This window comes from Artemia sp. Qi Xiang Cuo, chromosome 1, assembly GCF_049724085.1.
Source record: "Artemia sp. Qi Xiang Cuo chromosome 1, ASM4972408v1, whole genome shotgun sequence".
Lineage (NCBI taxonomy): Eukaryota > Metazoa > Arthropoda > Branchiopoda > Anostraca > Artemiidae > Artemia > Artemia sp. Qi Xiang Cuo.
Genome location: NC_142794.1, coordinates 33954249 through 33969386, shown reverse-complemented (window position 1 = coordinate 33969386; position 15138 = coordinate 33954249). Strand labels below are relative to the sequence as shown.

The 15138-nt window shown below is 34.2% G+C and overlaps 1 protein-coding gene across 1 annotated transcript in view; it reads left to right on the top strand.

Annotated features, from left to right (window-relative positions):
- The window catches only part of LOC148956224 (DNA-dependent protein kinase catalytic subunit-like), a 495889-nt gene that overhangs the window by 424554 nt on the left and 56197 nt on the right, over positions 1–15138 (top strand). Inside the window, exons 44-47 of the mRNA XM_089099625.1 lie at positions 5899–6078; positions 6815–6927; positions 9466–9616; positions 13696–13834. Of these exons, the coding sequence (XP_088955751.1) occupies positions 5899–6078; positions 6815–6927; positions 9466–9616; positions 13696–13834 (583 nt within the window). The remainder of the gene's footprint in view (positions 1–5898; positions 6079–6814; positions 6928–9465; positions 9617–13695; positions 13835–15138) is intronic.

Genomic DNA, 15138 nt, shown 5'->3' with positions numbered 1-15138 from the left:
AAACCGGCATCATTTAAATAACGATCAGAAATTAAATAACAAATCAAGTCTACTCAACTGAAAGTAAGGATCAACAATAGAACATAAAACAAACAGATATTATTATGTATATGAGGGGGGTTGTCCCCTCCTCAATACCTGGCTCTTTACAATAAAGTTTGAATTTTGTCCCAATTCTTTAAGAACGACTCCTGAAATACAAAAGGGTCGTTTAAATAGAACAAAAAGAAGCTTTTTTAAAAATACTGGCAAACTTTAGCATGAAGAGCGAGCTATTGAGGAGGGGGTAATCCTCCTCGTATACGTAATAATTTCTGTTCGTTTTACATTTTAATGTTGCTTCTTACCTTCAGTTGAAAAAACTTGTTTTTTTTATTTAATATATATAAAAATCGAACGTATGTGTGCATGTGTGTCTGTCTCTCTGTCCTTTATGGATAACTACACCATTCATCCGATCGCCAAAAAACTTTAAGATATTGTTGAATACACTCTTGCGAAGGTTTTACGTATAAAATACCCCCCCTCGACACAAATAATTACCAGTTGTTCCCGGTAAAATTATTCACATTTTGTCGTTGTTCAACCAACGGATTAGTTAATTATGAATTTTATCATCTAGCACACTTCCTGAATTATAGGAAAGAAAAATTTCAGTAAACTCTCTGAATTTGGTATCCAACAATACTTTTTCATTTTAAAAATACTATCGTTATTTTACATGTGGCTTAAATTGTCGTGGGGGGGAGGGGGATTTCAATATTAGATTGAATTAGATTTACATAAATTTTTCCAACTCTTTGCATATGTACTCAATTTATATAATCTTGTATAATTAATATAAATGTAGGGTAAAGGACAACTTTGTTCAGTCTAGGATTTGTTCTGTTGTGGAAAGCATGACGTTTGAAAAAGAATTATGTTTGTATTTATCCACTTAGTGCATTAGAGTTTTTTTGGTTCATGGACTCGATTCCCCAATGAAGGGGAATTTTTACAATTGAAGGGGAATGAAGGGAAAATTTTCCAGGGGAGGACCAGACGCCAAAATAGCAGTGGTGGTTTGGATCACAGGGAACATATTTCAGGATTATTTTTTTTGTAGGAATAAGTTTATTTTGAATACTTTTAGGAAAAAAAACTCTCAAATAAAAAGAGCAATTAAATTGCATGCAAAATGAAACAAAATACAGTAAATTTCAAACAACAAGGATTCCTGGCAAAGGGTTCAACTTGTTTAATCAATAATATATTTAATTATTAAACATTTAATATTAAAAGAAAATCAGACTCAAACAAAATTACAGAAATATTTATTGCTTCCATAAATTTTAACAGATGTAGACTTGTCTTTATGCAATTTCCTTCGCCTTAGAATAGTTTACAAAAAGAGTAGATATACTCAAAAATCATCCTGCCTGCATAGATACCGTGTTTTGATTTTATACCGGCTATGTAAAATTTACCTCTTTCATAACAGGACAATTCTCACCCTCGAACTTAAATCCATTATATATTCATTTTAAAAATACTATCGTTATTTTAAATGTGGCTGAAATTTTCGTGGGGGGATTTCAATATTAGATTGAATTAGATTTACATAAATTGCCTCTCATTACAGGCAATCTAACGGTCTTATGTCAATTTTAAATTCTTGGTCAACATGACTGAGACTAGGCAGGCATGCCTTTCCAAAAACTAACAAACAAGTATGTGTCCAATAAGAGAGTCATGCATACTCCAGCCATTACCCGTGCCCCAGCCAATTATAAAGCCATTCATAAAATGAACAGATTCAAAAAAAAAGTTTCGTCACAGGAGAATCTTATCAAATACTTTGTGATAAAAAACTGGAACTAAAAAGTGGCTTGGGCCAATATTCACCAAAAAATAATCCATATTTAGGGCCTAAATTACCCGATTGTGCCCAAATATTTCCCTTAAGGTTGCTAGAAAACAAGGGCGCCGTTTATTTGTGATAAAAAAAACTGGAAGTAAAAAGTGGCTTGGGCCAATATTCACCAAAACTAAAAATGGAATTCTCATGACAATTGCTACACCGACAGTGCTGGCTTTTTATGCTGATTCTAAATATATAAAATTATTTCAGTTTATTGTTACCCACCAAAAAATAAAAATATGAGAAAATTTGCCTGAGTTTTGAAAAAAGGGAAAACATCCCCAAAAAGCAAGCTAACTTATTGAAAATCCCTTTAGTAGATACATCATATCAGAGAACCCTAAAGTAGAGGTTTCAAGTTCCAATCTTCAAAATGTGGAATTTCGCATTGTTTTTCAGGAGAAACATTGTTGATACATGTTTATTTGTTTTGCTTTTTCTCAGGGGTGATTGTATTAAACCGAAGATCCAAGATAATTGGGAGGGAGCTCATTCGAACGTAAATTTAAAGCTGTTTTTTAAGTGACCAAACAGGTTGGGCTAGGGGAAAGTCTAATTTTCTGCCATTTTAGGACACCAAACTACGACTTTACCCAAAGAGGACGAATTTGCAATCAATTTAAAATTATGAGAAGCTAATTGATTTAAAAGTATCAATAACTATATTTTAGGCTTCCCAGTTGCAAAAAAAGTAATGCCACGCAGTGGCAGAACTGGATTCAACCAAGTTGATTCGCTTTATTTGTAATGAAATTAGGCTACGTTTAGTGATCTGTAATTGCGTATCAGCTATAATGAGGGGGTAGTGAGTCATTGTTTAGGTGGGGATAGGGTAGATTCCTACAAAATTACATTTTAATGGACAAACTGCTTACTTTTCATGAGGCTTCAGATAAATGTTGAAATAGGTTGGGGGGAGTAGGAATTAATTAAATTGTTTCTCTATACAGCTAAAATATTATATTCCCATATCTACCAGCACAGAGGTGGAAAAGGCAAGGCAGGTCATCATCAGCCCCGCCAGGAAATTTCTTTGGGGTGGCAAATACTGCTAGGAACCTGGTTTTCAGCAATTTCGAATGGTGATATTTTTCTCTTTCTATTTATATGAAGTACTCCAATGTATTTACACAAATGTATGTAATGTATTATTGATAAGAAAATCCTACCGTAGAGGTTGTGATGGTTTCAGTTATGTAGAAAATAAAAAATCTCACAAAATTTCCATCAATACAAACAATAATACACCTTTTCATCCAACCAAATTCTTTAGTAGTAATATTAACAAGCACTTTTTACCAAAATTACTATTCATCGCCAATTTTTTAAGTATATTCAAATTTTATCCAAAATTGCAAATTCAAACGTAGGACGGTATTACTCAACGTACAATATTGATTTACACATTTGAAAAGCAACTAACCAAGGAATTAAGGGACGAGTACCTCAAATTATATCTTGGTTAGGCCTGGGTAGGATTTGGAAAACAATCAGAAATTGAATAAAAAAAGAGCTTTTCAACAGAAAGCAAGGAACAGATTTGAAACCTTTTTGAACAATTTATTCTTTATATTGAAGAGGGCTGTGTCCTCTTTAACTCCATACTCTTTATTGGAAAGTGTGGCTTTTGTACGAATTTTGAAAGAAAATTTGCAATTGAAGAAAAAATATTGTTTAAGGCACTAAAAAACTTTTGTTTAATGAGCAAGGTGTTGAGAAGGGGGCGGTTCCCCGTATATACAGAGTAATTTCAATTTGTTTTAAGTTTTGAACTTGCTCCTTACTTTAGTTGAAAAACCTTTTTGATTTGTTTAATTACATTTCATGAAACTGTAAAGAATTATGAATACAATACTTTTAGTAACGTAGAAAAAAACGATCAATATTTCAATGATTTCCGTTTGGATTTTGATGGGTAATCAAACAGTTCGCTGTAACGAACTGTTAGTAAGGGGAAATTATTACGTATATGAAGGGGGTTGCCCCCTCCTCAACACATCGCTCTTTAAGGTATAGTTTAAGTTTTGTCCCAATTCTTTAAAAGTGACTCCTGAAACACAAGGGTCGTTTAATTAGAACAATACGTAACTTTTATAAAGTGCCAAGAAACTGTAGTGTAAAGATCGAGGTGTTGAGGAGGAGGCAACCCCGCTCATATATGTAATATTTCCTGTTCGTTTTAAATTTTAATGCTGCTCCTTACTTTCAGTTGAAAAATCTTGTTTTTTTATTTAATGAAGCTCAGAGACAAACATTTTTCTAAAGGAAATGGAAAAAGTATGTCAATTAAAGTAAAAGTATATAAAAATGAAAAAAGTAAGTAATCACAGAAAAGATACACAAAACAATAGCCTACTTACAGAAACTAAGGTATAAACCCCAGCATTCAGTTCTGTTAAACAATGCTGAAGCGTTGAACGGATATTTTTTAACAATATCAACAGTTTTGAACTTGGTTATCAAACACCAAAATTGTTTAATGTGTTTAGACTATTCAGTATTTACAAAATGTAACGCATTATCAAAGTAGTTTGTTCAAAGTAAAACATTAAAACTGAGAATAAGAAAATTGTATTCAATATCTTTTATTTAATTTTGAATACCAAAAACCAATATATTTGACACCTTTATACTTCATAACTGTAAAAAGTTTAATCTTTTTCAAAGTCACAGCTTTAGATAAATACAATCACTCCTGGAAAAAATGACAATAAAACACAAACAACATATCTGTTCAGGGGGAAAATACAGAAATTCCCAGCATTCCATTCAGGGGAAACATTTCTGATGATGGTGGCTTCATATATCAGCTCATGGATACTCTTGAAATGCAAGCAAAAATTAAAGGCATATTTTTAACGGAATTGTCCCTTATTAAGTTGTTTTCTATAATTATACGAACTTTCTTGTGTACTAATAACTTCACTAATTACTAATAAACAAATATATATTTAGGATAACCACAAAAAGCTGATTCTTTGGTTTAATGTTATCAATACTTAGGCTCTTATATTTTCGTTATTGACAAGGTCGTTATTGATTGACTTTTTTTCTTTTTTTTTTTTTTTTCGCTCCAACCAAATCATAAAGAAAAATGTTTCTGGAAAACTAGAAAGGGGTCACTGAGTCACAAATTAGAATTTATTTTCCTTATTAAGGGTCAAAATCTATTGGCAGGTATCCAACAATGGGGCAACACACATTTTGTCCGTGTTTTTTACTACTCTGCTCTCTTTCCTTTGGTTTCCTTATAATTACTTTATAGTCCCAGATTTCCAGGGGGCCTTGACCCCACTTGTCCCCCCTGCCGGCACCCATGCCGGGGGAGAATTTTCTGAGGGGATTTTTCGGGAGGATAATGGTCCGCGGGAGAAATGTTCGAGGGGAAATATTTGAAACACTTCTGAATTTATATATGTGATCGTTATTAATACACGGGGAGAATTTTCCACCTGGAATGGGGGTGGGAATATTCTGTGGGGATTCTTCCACCGAAGAATTTTGCTTGAAGGGGATTTTTCCTCAAGGAGTAGTTTTCTGAGGGGGTTTTCCTGTAATTTTGTTTCTTTTAAGATCGGAGCAGCGTGCGACGTATAAGCTAGTATCCTATAAAACCTACTCAAAATCCTTTATGCGTTGTTGTCACATAACAATATAAATGATTGATCAAAATCTAAGAGATTTGCTTAAATCACCAAAAATTATCCTAAAAAGTTGATCAAATTCTTATCTAGACCGAATGGGTTTGTCGAAACATTATCAATCGACTGATTTTATCATGTTAGTTCGAGATATGTAGTTTGCTTTCTAGAGGCCAAAAATGCCCGAATTTTCTCTTCGAGCTCTTTTTTATATTGTTAAAAAGGCAATTATCTGACGATATTGACACCAATATCCCCGCTTCAATGATGAGGCTCGTTTCAAATTTGCAAGACTGACCTCCGCCCTCCTTCTGTGAAAGGTCTTGAATATTAGAAGTTTATTGGTGTTTGTTTCAGAGCTCTGTACCCGGTGAACTTGCATTTCTCTACGCTCTGGAAGGCAATAGGTCAATCAGTCAACTACACTTCGAGACGTCTGTGAAAAATTTTATTTTTGACTGGGAAAGTACCCCTGTCATTCTACCTGAAGCAAGAAAAGCTGTTATTGAAAAATTCATTCCTTCGACAGATATTTACGTAAGTAATATATTCGCACTAGTGATAGATTTTTAAAAGGTAGTTTAGTTTTCTAGTAACATAGTTTTTAAAAGGTTGTAAAAGATGCTGCCATGATATTTTGCATGGAGTGGCAAATTTATAGAGGAGGGGGGGGTAGGCAATTTTCCAATAAATAGACGTGATGATCATACCTTGAAGCATTTTAAGTGTGTTAATATGCAGCAAAATCTTCATTAATTCGAAAATGATTTGGTTCTAAATAGATCCCAGGATATAGTGTAGCGAATACGAAGGGGTTTAGTTCTGAAGGTGCAATTTGACACTGTCTTCGTTTTTACCGAGGTTGGCCGCCCATCAAAAAGGGCAATTTTACCGAAATAATGTTACCAATAGGGTATCTGAGTTTTTGATTAGTTTCTAAGCTCTATACCTCTCGGCTTTCTCTTATTGTTCGTTATTCCAATCCTTTTTCTTTCTTTTTTTTACTGTTTTATCTAGAGTTTGTAGTTTGGTTCTGCAGAGTGAATTCCCATTTTATAACGACAGTCTAAACTATTTATAATTGTTAAGTATTGAGGACCTTGTATTACGGAATAATTTACTTGATTCGAAAAAATGTTCAGCCATAGGTAAGAAAATCATTGAGTTTTAAACCTTTGTGTTGTTTGGTATACTTGACAATGATATCGGTAATCGTTGTTAATTGAAAAAAAAATGAAAAGAGCTTGGCAAGTTATTGATTTTCTTTTTCCAGAGATTTTTGGAGAGAGAAACTTTTGGATTAAACCGTCTTCAAAAAATCTGGGTTGGAGACAAAGCTTCAGAAACGGATGACATTCTCACACGGGACAAAGTCTTTGCTAGAAGGTATTTTATGTCTAGATTTTATCCTGCTATAAATATATCTGAACAAAGAAAAAAATTGCATCGGTGTGGCAAAAATGTATCATGGACACATTAACTTGCAAGGACTTTGTACGTTTTGTCGTTGTGACGTCTAAAGGTTATATCTTACCTTTTCACACTTCAGAGATAATTACTAAAAACGTTTTTATACTACAACTACTACTAACAACTCACTCCAGTGCCAAGCCGCCTGAAGCCAACGCAGCTACGTACGCTTCTTTCCCATCCCAATCTATTCAAAGTGCCTCTGTTTACGCTCTCCCAAGAAATTCTAATGGCCCTTAGATCTTTATTCTTCCTACCCCTTTCGGGGGTGAACTGCTTTTCGTTTCGCCCTAGGTGGTCGGCGAACAAGGACGATCTTTGCCAATATGTCATTCTTCATTCGCAGAACGTGTCCTAGCCATCTCAACCTTTCTCTCATTATAGCCTTAGAAAACAGGATTAAACCCAATTTTTCATACAGCTTACTGTTTGAGACATGGTCAGTTAGTCGAGTACCTAGAACAATCTGTATGCAATTTCTCTGGAAAATCTTCCTCCGTGTTTCGGAGTGCCCACGCTTCAGAACCAAACTTGACCTCTGTCATCACTGTTGCTTCCAGTATTCTAATCTTGGTTTGAAAACTTATCTTCCTATTCCTCCGAATTTTTTTCAACTGTGCAATAGTATCCTGGGCCTTGGCTTTTCTACTTTTAACATCTTCAATACACCCACCGTCTTTCCTGATAATACTACCCAGGTAAGTGAAGCTGTCTATTTGATCGGTCTTCTCGCTACCAATATCACCTCTTCACATTTACTTATTCCGAGTCTAGCGACTTAGTCTTCTTAACATTAATTTTCGAACCAATTTGTGTCCCCTGAACTCTCAAAACCTCCGAAAATTCATTCCTTTTGCTAAAAATTTTCATCTAGGATGCTCAATTCATCAGCGTTTTCTTAAGTCTTGGAGTTTTACTTCCCCAATTGATTATGTACTCTCTCATTATCGTTTTATAAGGTGTATTCAAAGGCAGGGTCAGCATGATAATTTTGATCAGGAGAATTTAACTGTAATTTAAAATACCTATCCCCGCAGATACTCTTGCGAAGAGTTTAGCACATCATTTTGATAATTATCTCAGGATTATAAAATAATCAGATACGACCTTAGGTGCGACAGCGATGACTTTGGGTTTCTTTCCCATCTTTTAATATTATAATAGCACTAATATATTGCTTAAATAAGGCTAATAGTCCTCCAGTACATTCACAAAAATGGAAATAAATCAGACAAAAAAAAATATATATTTTCAACTTATTTTCGAATTTTTTAATATCACGTATTTCAAGATAGAATATTTTGTCTATTTGGTTTTTCAAAGTTGAGGTCGTGGGAGACAGGACAACCTCAGCGGGTAGCTAGTCTATATATACATAATGCGATTCGGCAGAATCCAACGCCCATTATCTTTGTGGAATGGATCGCCTTTGATTTTAAAACTATGTCCTCGCAGGAGGTTTTGTTAATTATCAAAGTTGATTATCTTTTCTGTTGTTACTTCGTATGCTCCATGGCAGGTCTTGTACTTTTCAATCAAATCACTGCGTATGGACATGTAAAAACAACGGTCGGTAACTGAGTCGTCTCAGACGCTCTTAGTAGGGAATGGTTGGTGGGAATTTAGTAAGCCTTCGTTGTACTGTCTCAAGAACCTCAAGATCTTTTGTTTTATAAAGGCCAGATGGTACCATGGCCTTACTAAAGATGAGTTTAGCAAGAACTTACAAATTGTTCAATCTGAGGTTTCTTCTCTGGAGCCTGGATTTTTGGAAGCTTATTATGTTTGTACATATTTGTTAACGTATTGCTTTCTAACAGCCTTCAGCACTGTGTATAACTCTTTTTTTTAGACGTCAGATACATCTATGTTTGCTACATGTACAACCTCTGTATGATTTTATTTAAGAAAAATATAATTTGCATATGTTGTCTGTATAAACATGTGGCAAGATTTTGTTTGACTATAATTTTTTGCGATTACTTGAAAAATTTATGAAGCACATAGAATTTCACTAGGCTGCTTCTTTGTTCATAGTTTTTACGTCGAGGGACAAGTTCATTGAAAATAAGGAGCTAAAATAGGCATGTCTGTTCAAACTTAATAGATTGCCCTAAGCGGGGAACAAAAAAAAATCATAAATATGGAGTAGTTGCTTCTTAGTTCCCCCCCGTCTCTCTCTCTCTTTCGCTCTCTCTGTCTCTCTCTCTCTCTCTCTCTCTCTCTCTCTCTCTCTCTCTCTCTCTCTCTCTCTCTCTCTCTCTCTCTCTCTCTCTCTCTCTCTCTCTCTCTCTCTCTCTCTCTCTCTCTCTCTCTCTCTCTCTCTCTCTCTCTCTCTCTCTCTCTCTCTCTCTCCTATCTCACTCTCTCTCTCTCTTTCGCTGTCTCTCGCTCACCATTTCATTTGAAAAAAGAAAATATCTTGAAATTGCTAACTCTTCTTCATTATTATAGGTATTATTTACTGACAGATCTGAAATCTATTGAAGATAGTTCAAAAGAAGCGCTTTCTTCACGTCTTGAGGTTACTTTTGATTTTGTCAACTTTGCATTGTGTCGAAAAAACAAATATCTGGCCTTTAAAGCTTTAGAAAAAGCATCTGAGGTAATAGAAATAGTCAATAGTAGAAATAATGTCTCGGTTTCTGAAAATTAGTTATCTGGTTTTGTATGTATTTATTCTTGAATAGGCCTAACTATTTTTCATAATCGTATTTGTTTCTAGAGTTTATTAAATAAGAAAACAAATTTTCCAACTGAAAGTAAGGAGCAACAATAAAACTTAGAACGAACAAAAATTATTTCGTGCATGAAGAGCCTGCGCCCCTCCTCAATACCTTGTTCTTCACGCTGAAGTTTTTTAACACTTTTAAAAAAGCTGTTTATTCTAATTAAACGGCACTTATGTTTCAGGAGTCGTTCTTAAGGAATTGGGACAACAGTCAAACTTTAGCGTAAAGATCAAAGTATTGAGAAAGGGGCAACCCTTTATATATGAAATAATTTCTGTTAGGTTTGATTTTTAATGTTGCTCTTTACTTTCATTTGAAAAATATTGTTGTTTTTTTTCTGATAATTTTTCAAATAATGCCGGTAGATCTGGCTCCTTCTTCATAAAAAATTTCCTCAACTCACGGGAAACTTCTCCGTGGAAATTTACCCCGCGTAAAATCCCCCCTCCCTCCGTTAAATTTCTAGATGAAAATTCTTCCTAAAAAATTCTCCTTAGCATATTTTGATTTGAAAAGTACTTAAATTTATAATCGTTTTTCCAATTACTCTGGAAACCCTCTCGCGTGGAAAATTTTTCCAGAAAATCCTCACCCTCCATTGGGAAGTTACTTCCACGGAAAATTCTTCCATGGAGAATTCATCCTGAGCAAATTCCCCCCCCCCCCCTCGCCAATGAAAAATCCCCAGATAATTCCAACCCTGCTGAAAATTTCTCCCGGAAAATTCCCCGAACATCTTTACATGCAAAATTGACTAGGCGAAGAGAAATTAATACAAATGAAAAGAATGTTTTATAGGAATTCTGTCAAATTCATCAAGTGTAAAATTCTCCTGAAAGTTCACCCCAAAAACTTCCCTCCCCAAGGAAAATTCGGACTGAATTTGGGCACTAGAACTATTAATTTCTGTTCGAATGCGAACGAAAACGTTCGAAAGCTTTTAATTTCCTCTTGTGATCTTCTTGGACCATTGGTTCGGTACGATAACCCCTGGAAAAGAAGTAAATAAACACGCATCTGGGATCTTTCTTCTGGCAAAAAATACAAAATCTACATTTTTGCTGAGCTTGAAACCTCTACAGTAGGCTCACCAATGCGCTGAATTCGGTGGTCCAATTTTCATTAAGATTCCTTGACTTTTTGGTGGGTGTCTCCTCCCTTTTTTGAAAATCAGACAATTTTTTTCAGGCTCGTAGCTTTTGATGGGTAACACTAAACTTAATGAATCTCATATATTTGGGATCAGCTTTGACACATTGACTCTCCACCTTCAAGCGACAGGAGCAACCGGATCCAATACACCACACCTGGGTATCTGGTTAAGTTATTTTAAAAGATAGTGTTGATTCAAAAAGTTCTTAATGATAAATCCTACACGCATGCTATTTCAGACACAATCCCGGAAGAAATTCATTAAAATATAGGTAAATTTTCAGTTCAAGCTGCGATCTAGTAAGTGCATTATGAAAGCACGGGGGAGAGGGCACATGAGATTTGTCAGATACCTTTCAATTTTTGCCAAAATATAGCGGGTCTGATGCAATTTCCCATCTATTCTGTCATTTATCTTTGTCTTGTCTCACGTTAAGCTGAAATAAACTAACGAAGAAAGCGGCTTGCCCTCGAGTTTTAGTGGCGTATATTACACAAATACCGTCGTTTTATACATAACTCATTGCCACCAAACTTATATTTCATTTATCGATGTAGTGTTTTAATACAATTTTAAATTGGATTGGGCCATTGCTTTGATCGATGAAGCCAAAGAATTGAAAAATGACGGCCTTAAAATGCCTTTTTTCTTTTCTTAATATACCCCCTTCCCTTTAAGGAATACAAGGAATACATATTAATACAAGATTGAAATTTATAAAAAATTGAAATGAATCTTATCTATCTGAATTTCCCAGGCGCCGTGCGGGATCGTCCCTCTCCATCTTCAAGCGACAGGAGCAACCGGATCCAATACACCACACCTGGGTGTCTGGTCAAGTTATTTTAAAAGATAGTATTGATTCAAAAAGTTCTTAATGATAAATCCTACATGTTATATATATGGACAAATTGGATAATTTATATTCCTTGCCTTGAGGGTTTGGGAGCATGGCATCGCCAGAGACATAGCTATTAACCCCTGTGACTATTTGGATAAAATGCTTTTTTTCTTAATTTTTGATCAACGTCTAAAAGGGAAAGAGGGGAAGGTACCCTTTGTTATTTTTTCAACATCCCTCATAACATGCCATTAAAATTTCAATTTAATACCTCTAGTCATTCCTTAGACATTACTGTTGTGCCCTTTTGACAGCCCTCCAGCATATAATGTGTTTTGATTTTATTTGACATTGCCCTCAACATTTCCTAAAAGCTTTGCCTTGATAAATTTAGTCTTTTAGGGGACTTCAGTGGATCAAACCAACCTTACATATGAACGATGGACAATTTATATTATTATCAACAATTTATTATATTATTATCAAAATTCTGTTTTTTAGATATTCGTTTACTATTTAGCCGAATCGCTCCTTAATGACAGTTCTTTACCACGAACTGTTTGATTTAATATTTTTGTGTATTATTATTATATATATATATATATATATATATATATATATATATATATATATATATATATATATATATATATATATATATTAATATATATATTCATTGATTAATAACTAAATTAAATTAATTAATTAGTTTTCATCTATATCAAAGTATGATATATTACCATATAAATATCAAAAAATTAAATTTGTCCAGCATGTAGCCACCTAGCCGCCTAAGGTCAACTAAGGTCAGTTTCTTGGACATATTTACCTTGAGGGTTTCCTCGAGGAGGTTTTCTATGTGTAAGAACAAAATTAATGGCTGTTAAATGCAGCAAACTAGTATATTTAAATACACGCATGCTATTTCAGACACAATCCCGGAAGAAATTCATTAAAATATAGGTAAATTTTCAGTTCAAGCTGCGATCTAGTAAGTGCATTATGAAAGCACGGGGGAGAGGGCACATGAGATTTGTCAGATACCTTTCAATTTTTGCCAAAATATTGTCTTGTAATAAGCAGGGGTGGCTTTTAGGGCACGTGCCCCCCTCCCAGTGGGCTGAATATTGTACTGCTTATAGTCGGAGGGGCGAAAAATATCGATGTAGGATCCATATTTTTATAGACCCCCCCCCCAACGTTAATTCTGTATCCGCTCCTGGTACTAATAACAAATTGACTAGTACATTTAAAGTTTTTTTTTATAAAAAATAAAGTTTTTTAAATTTAAATATGCCACGTGTAAAATATGATAACAAAAACAGGGCTAATATGACATACTAAGCACATTGTAGGGTATCTATTTTGGCTACACGCGTAGCCTGGTGAAGGTTTCTGTTGATACTTTTTTTTTCCCGATTGATTGAAAATATTGAAAGGTATGAAAGGTAAATCTTGAAAAGCATTACTATGGTTCCATTTTGAAAGTTCAAGTTCAAATAAACTTTTAATCATTTAACGTACTTTTAGTTATTGTTTAAAATCTAAAATGGTCATTTTTGGGCAAACCTCACTTGCATTGACCTGTATTTTTCTCTTCTTGTATTGATCTTCAATCACATTGACGGATAAATTTGAGCCAAATTGAGCCATCCAATATCATAAAAAAAAAAATTATTCTGTTAGCTCTATATTTTTTCTTCGGGTTACTTAATTTTGAAGCTTGAATAAGTGTATATACTTTGAAGACTACTTTAGTGGTTGTTGAGTTTTTTCAAAAACTGATTCAACTATACAGTAGCATAAATTTTAGTTAAATTCCTTTTGTAGTATTGATGTAAGTATTTGTTAATTCATAAATCTATTCATTTCGAAACATTACGTTTGCAATTTTTCTCACTCCTTCCCCTCAAATTACCTTTGGAAAAGGATCTGTTCATGAATTATTGTTCTTCTAGTACCACGAAGATCCAAGCTATGATGTATCACTTAAAGCAATGTATGGTCTAGCATATACTCGAGCAACTTTATTCAGAGCCGTTTCAGAAGGACCTCAGAGAAGTATAAAATGGATTATAAAAGGTCAAGAAATTCTTGGTAAGTTTTGAACCTAATTTCATTGTTTTTTTGTTGTTTTTTTTTTTGTTTCTTTTTATGAAAGTTTTCTTTAACAGAGTTTTTTTTTGTTTTACAGCGGGTAGTAAAAGTTCAACGTTCTTGCTCTGCGTAAAGATATCTAGACCCCCTCCCTCCCGCTCTTTCTGGAAGATTATCTAAGGGTACTCTCAGGTACTCATTTTAATGACCGTATCTTGAACGGTAGGCTGTGCCAAAAATATGGTTCTATCCCAATTTTTAGGGCTATAATGAAAGAAAGGCTAAAATGGTTAGGTGACATTTTACAGATGAAGATGGTGGGTTGTGAAAAATTTAGCTTTTTGGTTATTCATTTGATGCTAACGTAAAGTAGGACATCCTCGAAATGGGTGTGATGAAGTAAGAAGAAATGATTTGAAGGAAACGTCAGGGATTAAAGAGTAAAACTAAGAACAAATTAGAATGGAGGAAGTGTATGTGCTGCTTTTTTGGTCTCAGTTGGCTTGGTACTGTGTTGCGTTTCTGGTAGTAGTTGTAGCACATTGTCTCATAAACGAGAGTAATCAAGTTTTGCTTTTAGGAAGTTGGGTTTCCAAATCAAATCAAATTTGATAATTAATGGTAAAGTGGGTCAAATGCATCTAACATTAATTTCTCTCTTCTTTTGTTTGATTAAACAAATTATCCATTGGAAGTACTGCTCAGTAGAGGAATGGGTGAGGACATTTAAGCATAAGCATGCAGTTTTTTAACCTTTAGTACAAGGGTATAGCGCTGCCTTATGACCAAATTTCATGTGCAGGCTATCACCTTTTTCGAGCTTTTTTGTTTTTGAGTCAAATTTATGTTTTGTAATTTAATTTTTTTTTTTTTAATGTCAACAGAATTAATGTTTAATTGCAGATATGGACCTCTGTCGCTACCCCTCTCCCTCTATGGGGCTGGTAATTTTTTTTATTTTTGATATCTTATTTTCTAGATTATTTATAGCTTATTCGAATATAGCTTACAGGTAAAGTTGTAATAGGTAATCTTTTTACAAAAGAAATTTCTCTGTTACGACTACCAAGTACAATCTTTGTTGATATATCAAACAGTTCGTGGTAACGAACTTTAAGTAAGGAGCGACCCGGCTCAATGGTAACCGAAACTCTAAAAGACAGAATTTTGGTACCAATAGATACATCAAAAGAATCAGATTTTAGTTCTGATTTCAAATATATAAATTCCATCATGTTTAATTTTACCCATCAAAAGTTACGCGCCTGAGAAAATTTGGCTTTTTTTCGAAAAAAGGGGGAAAG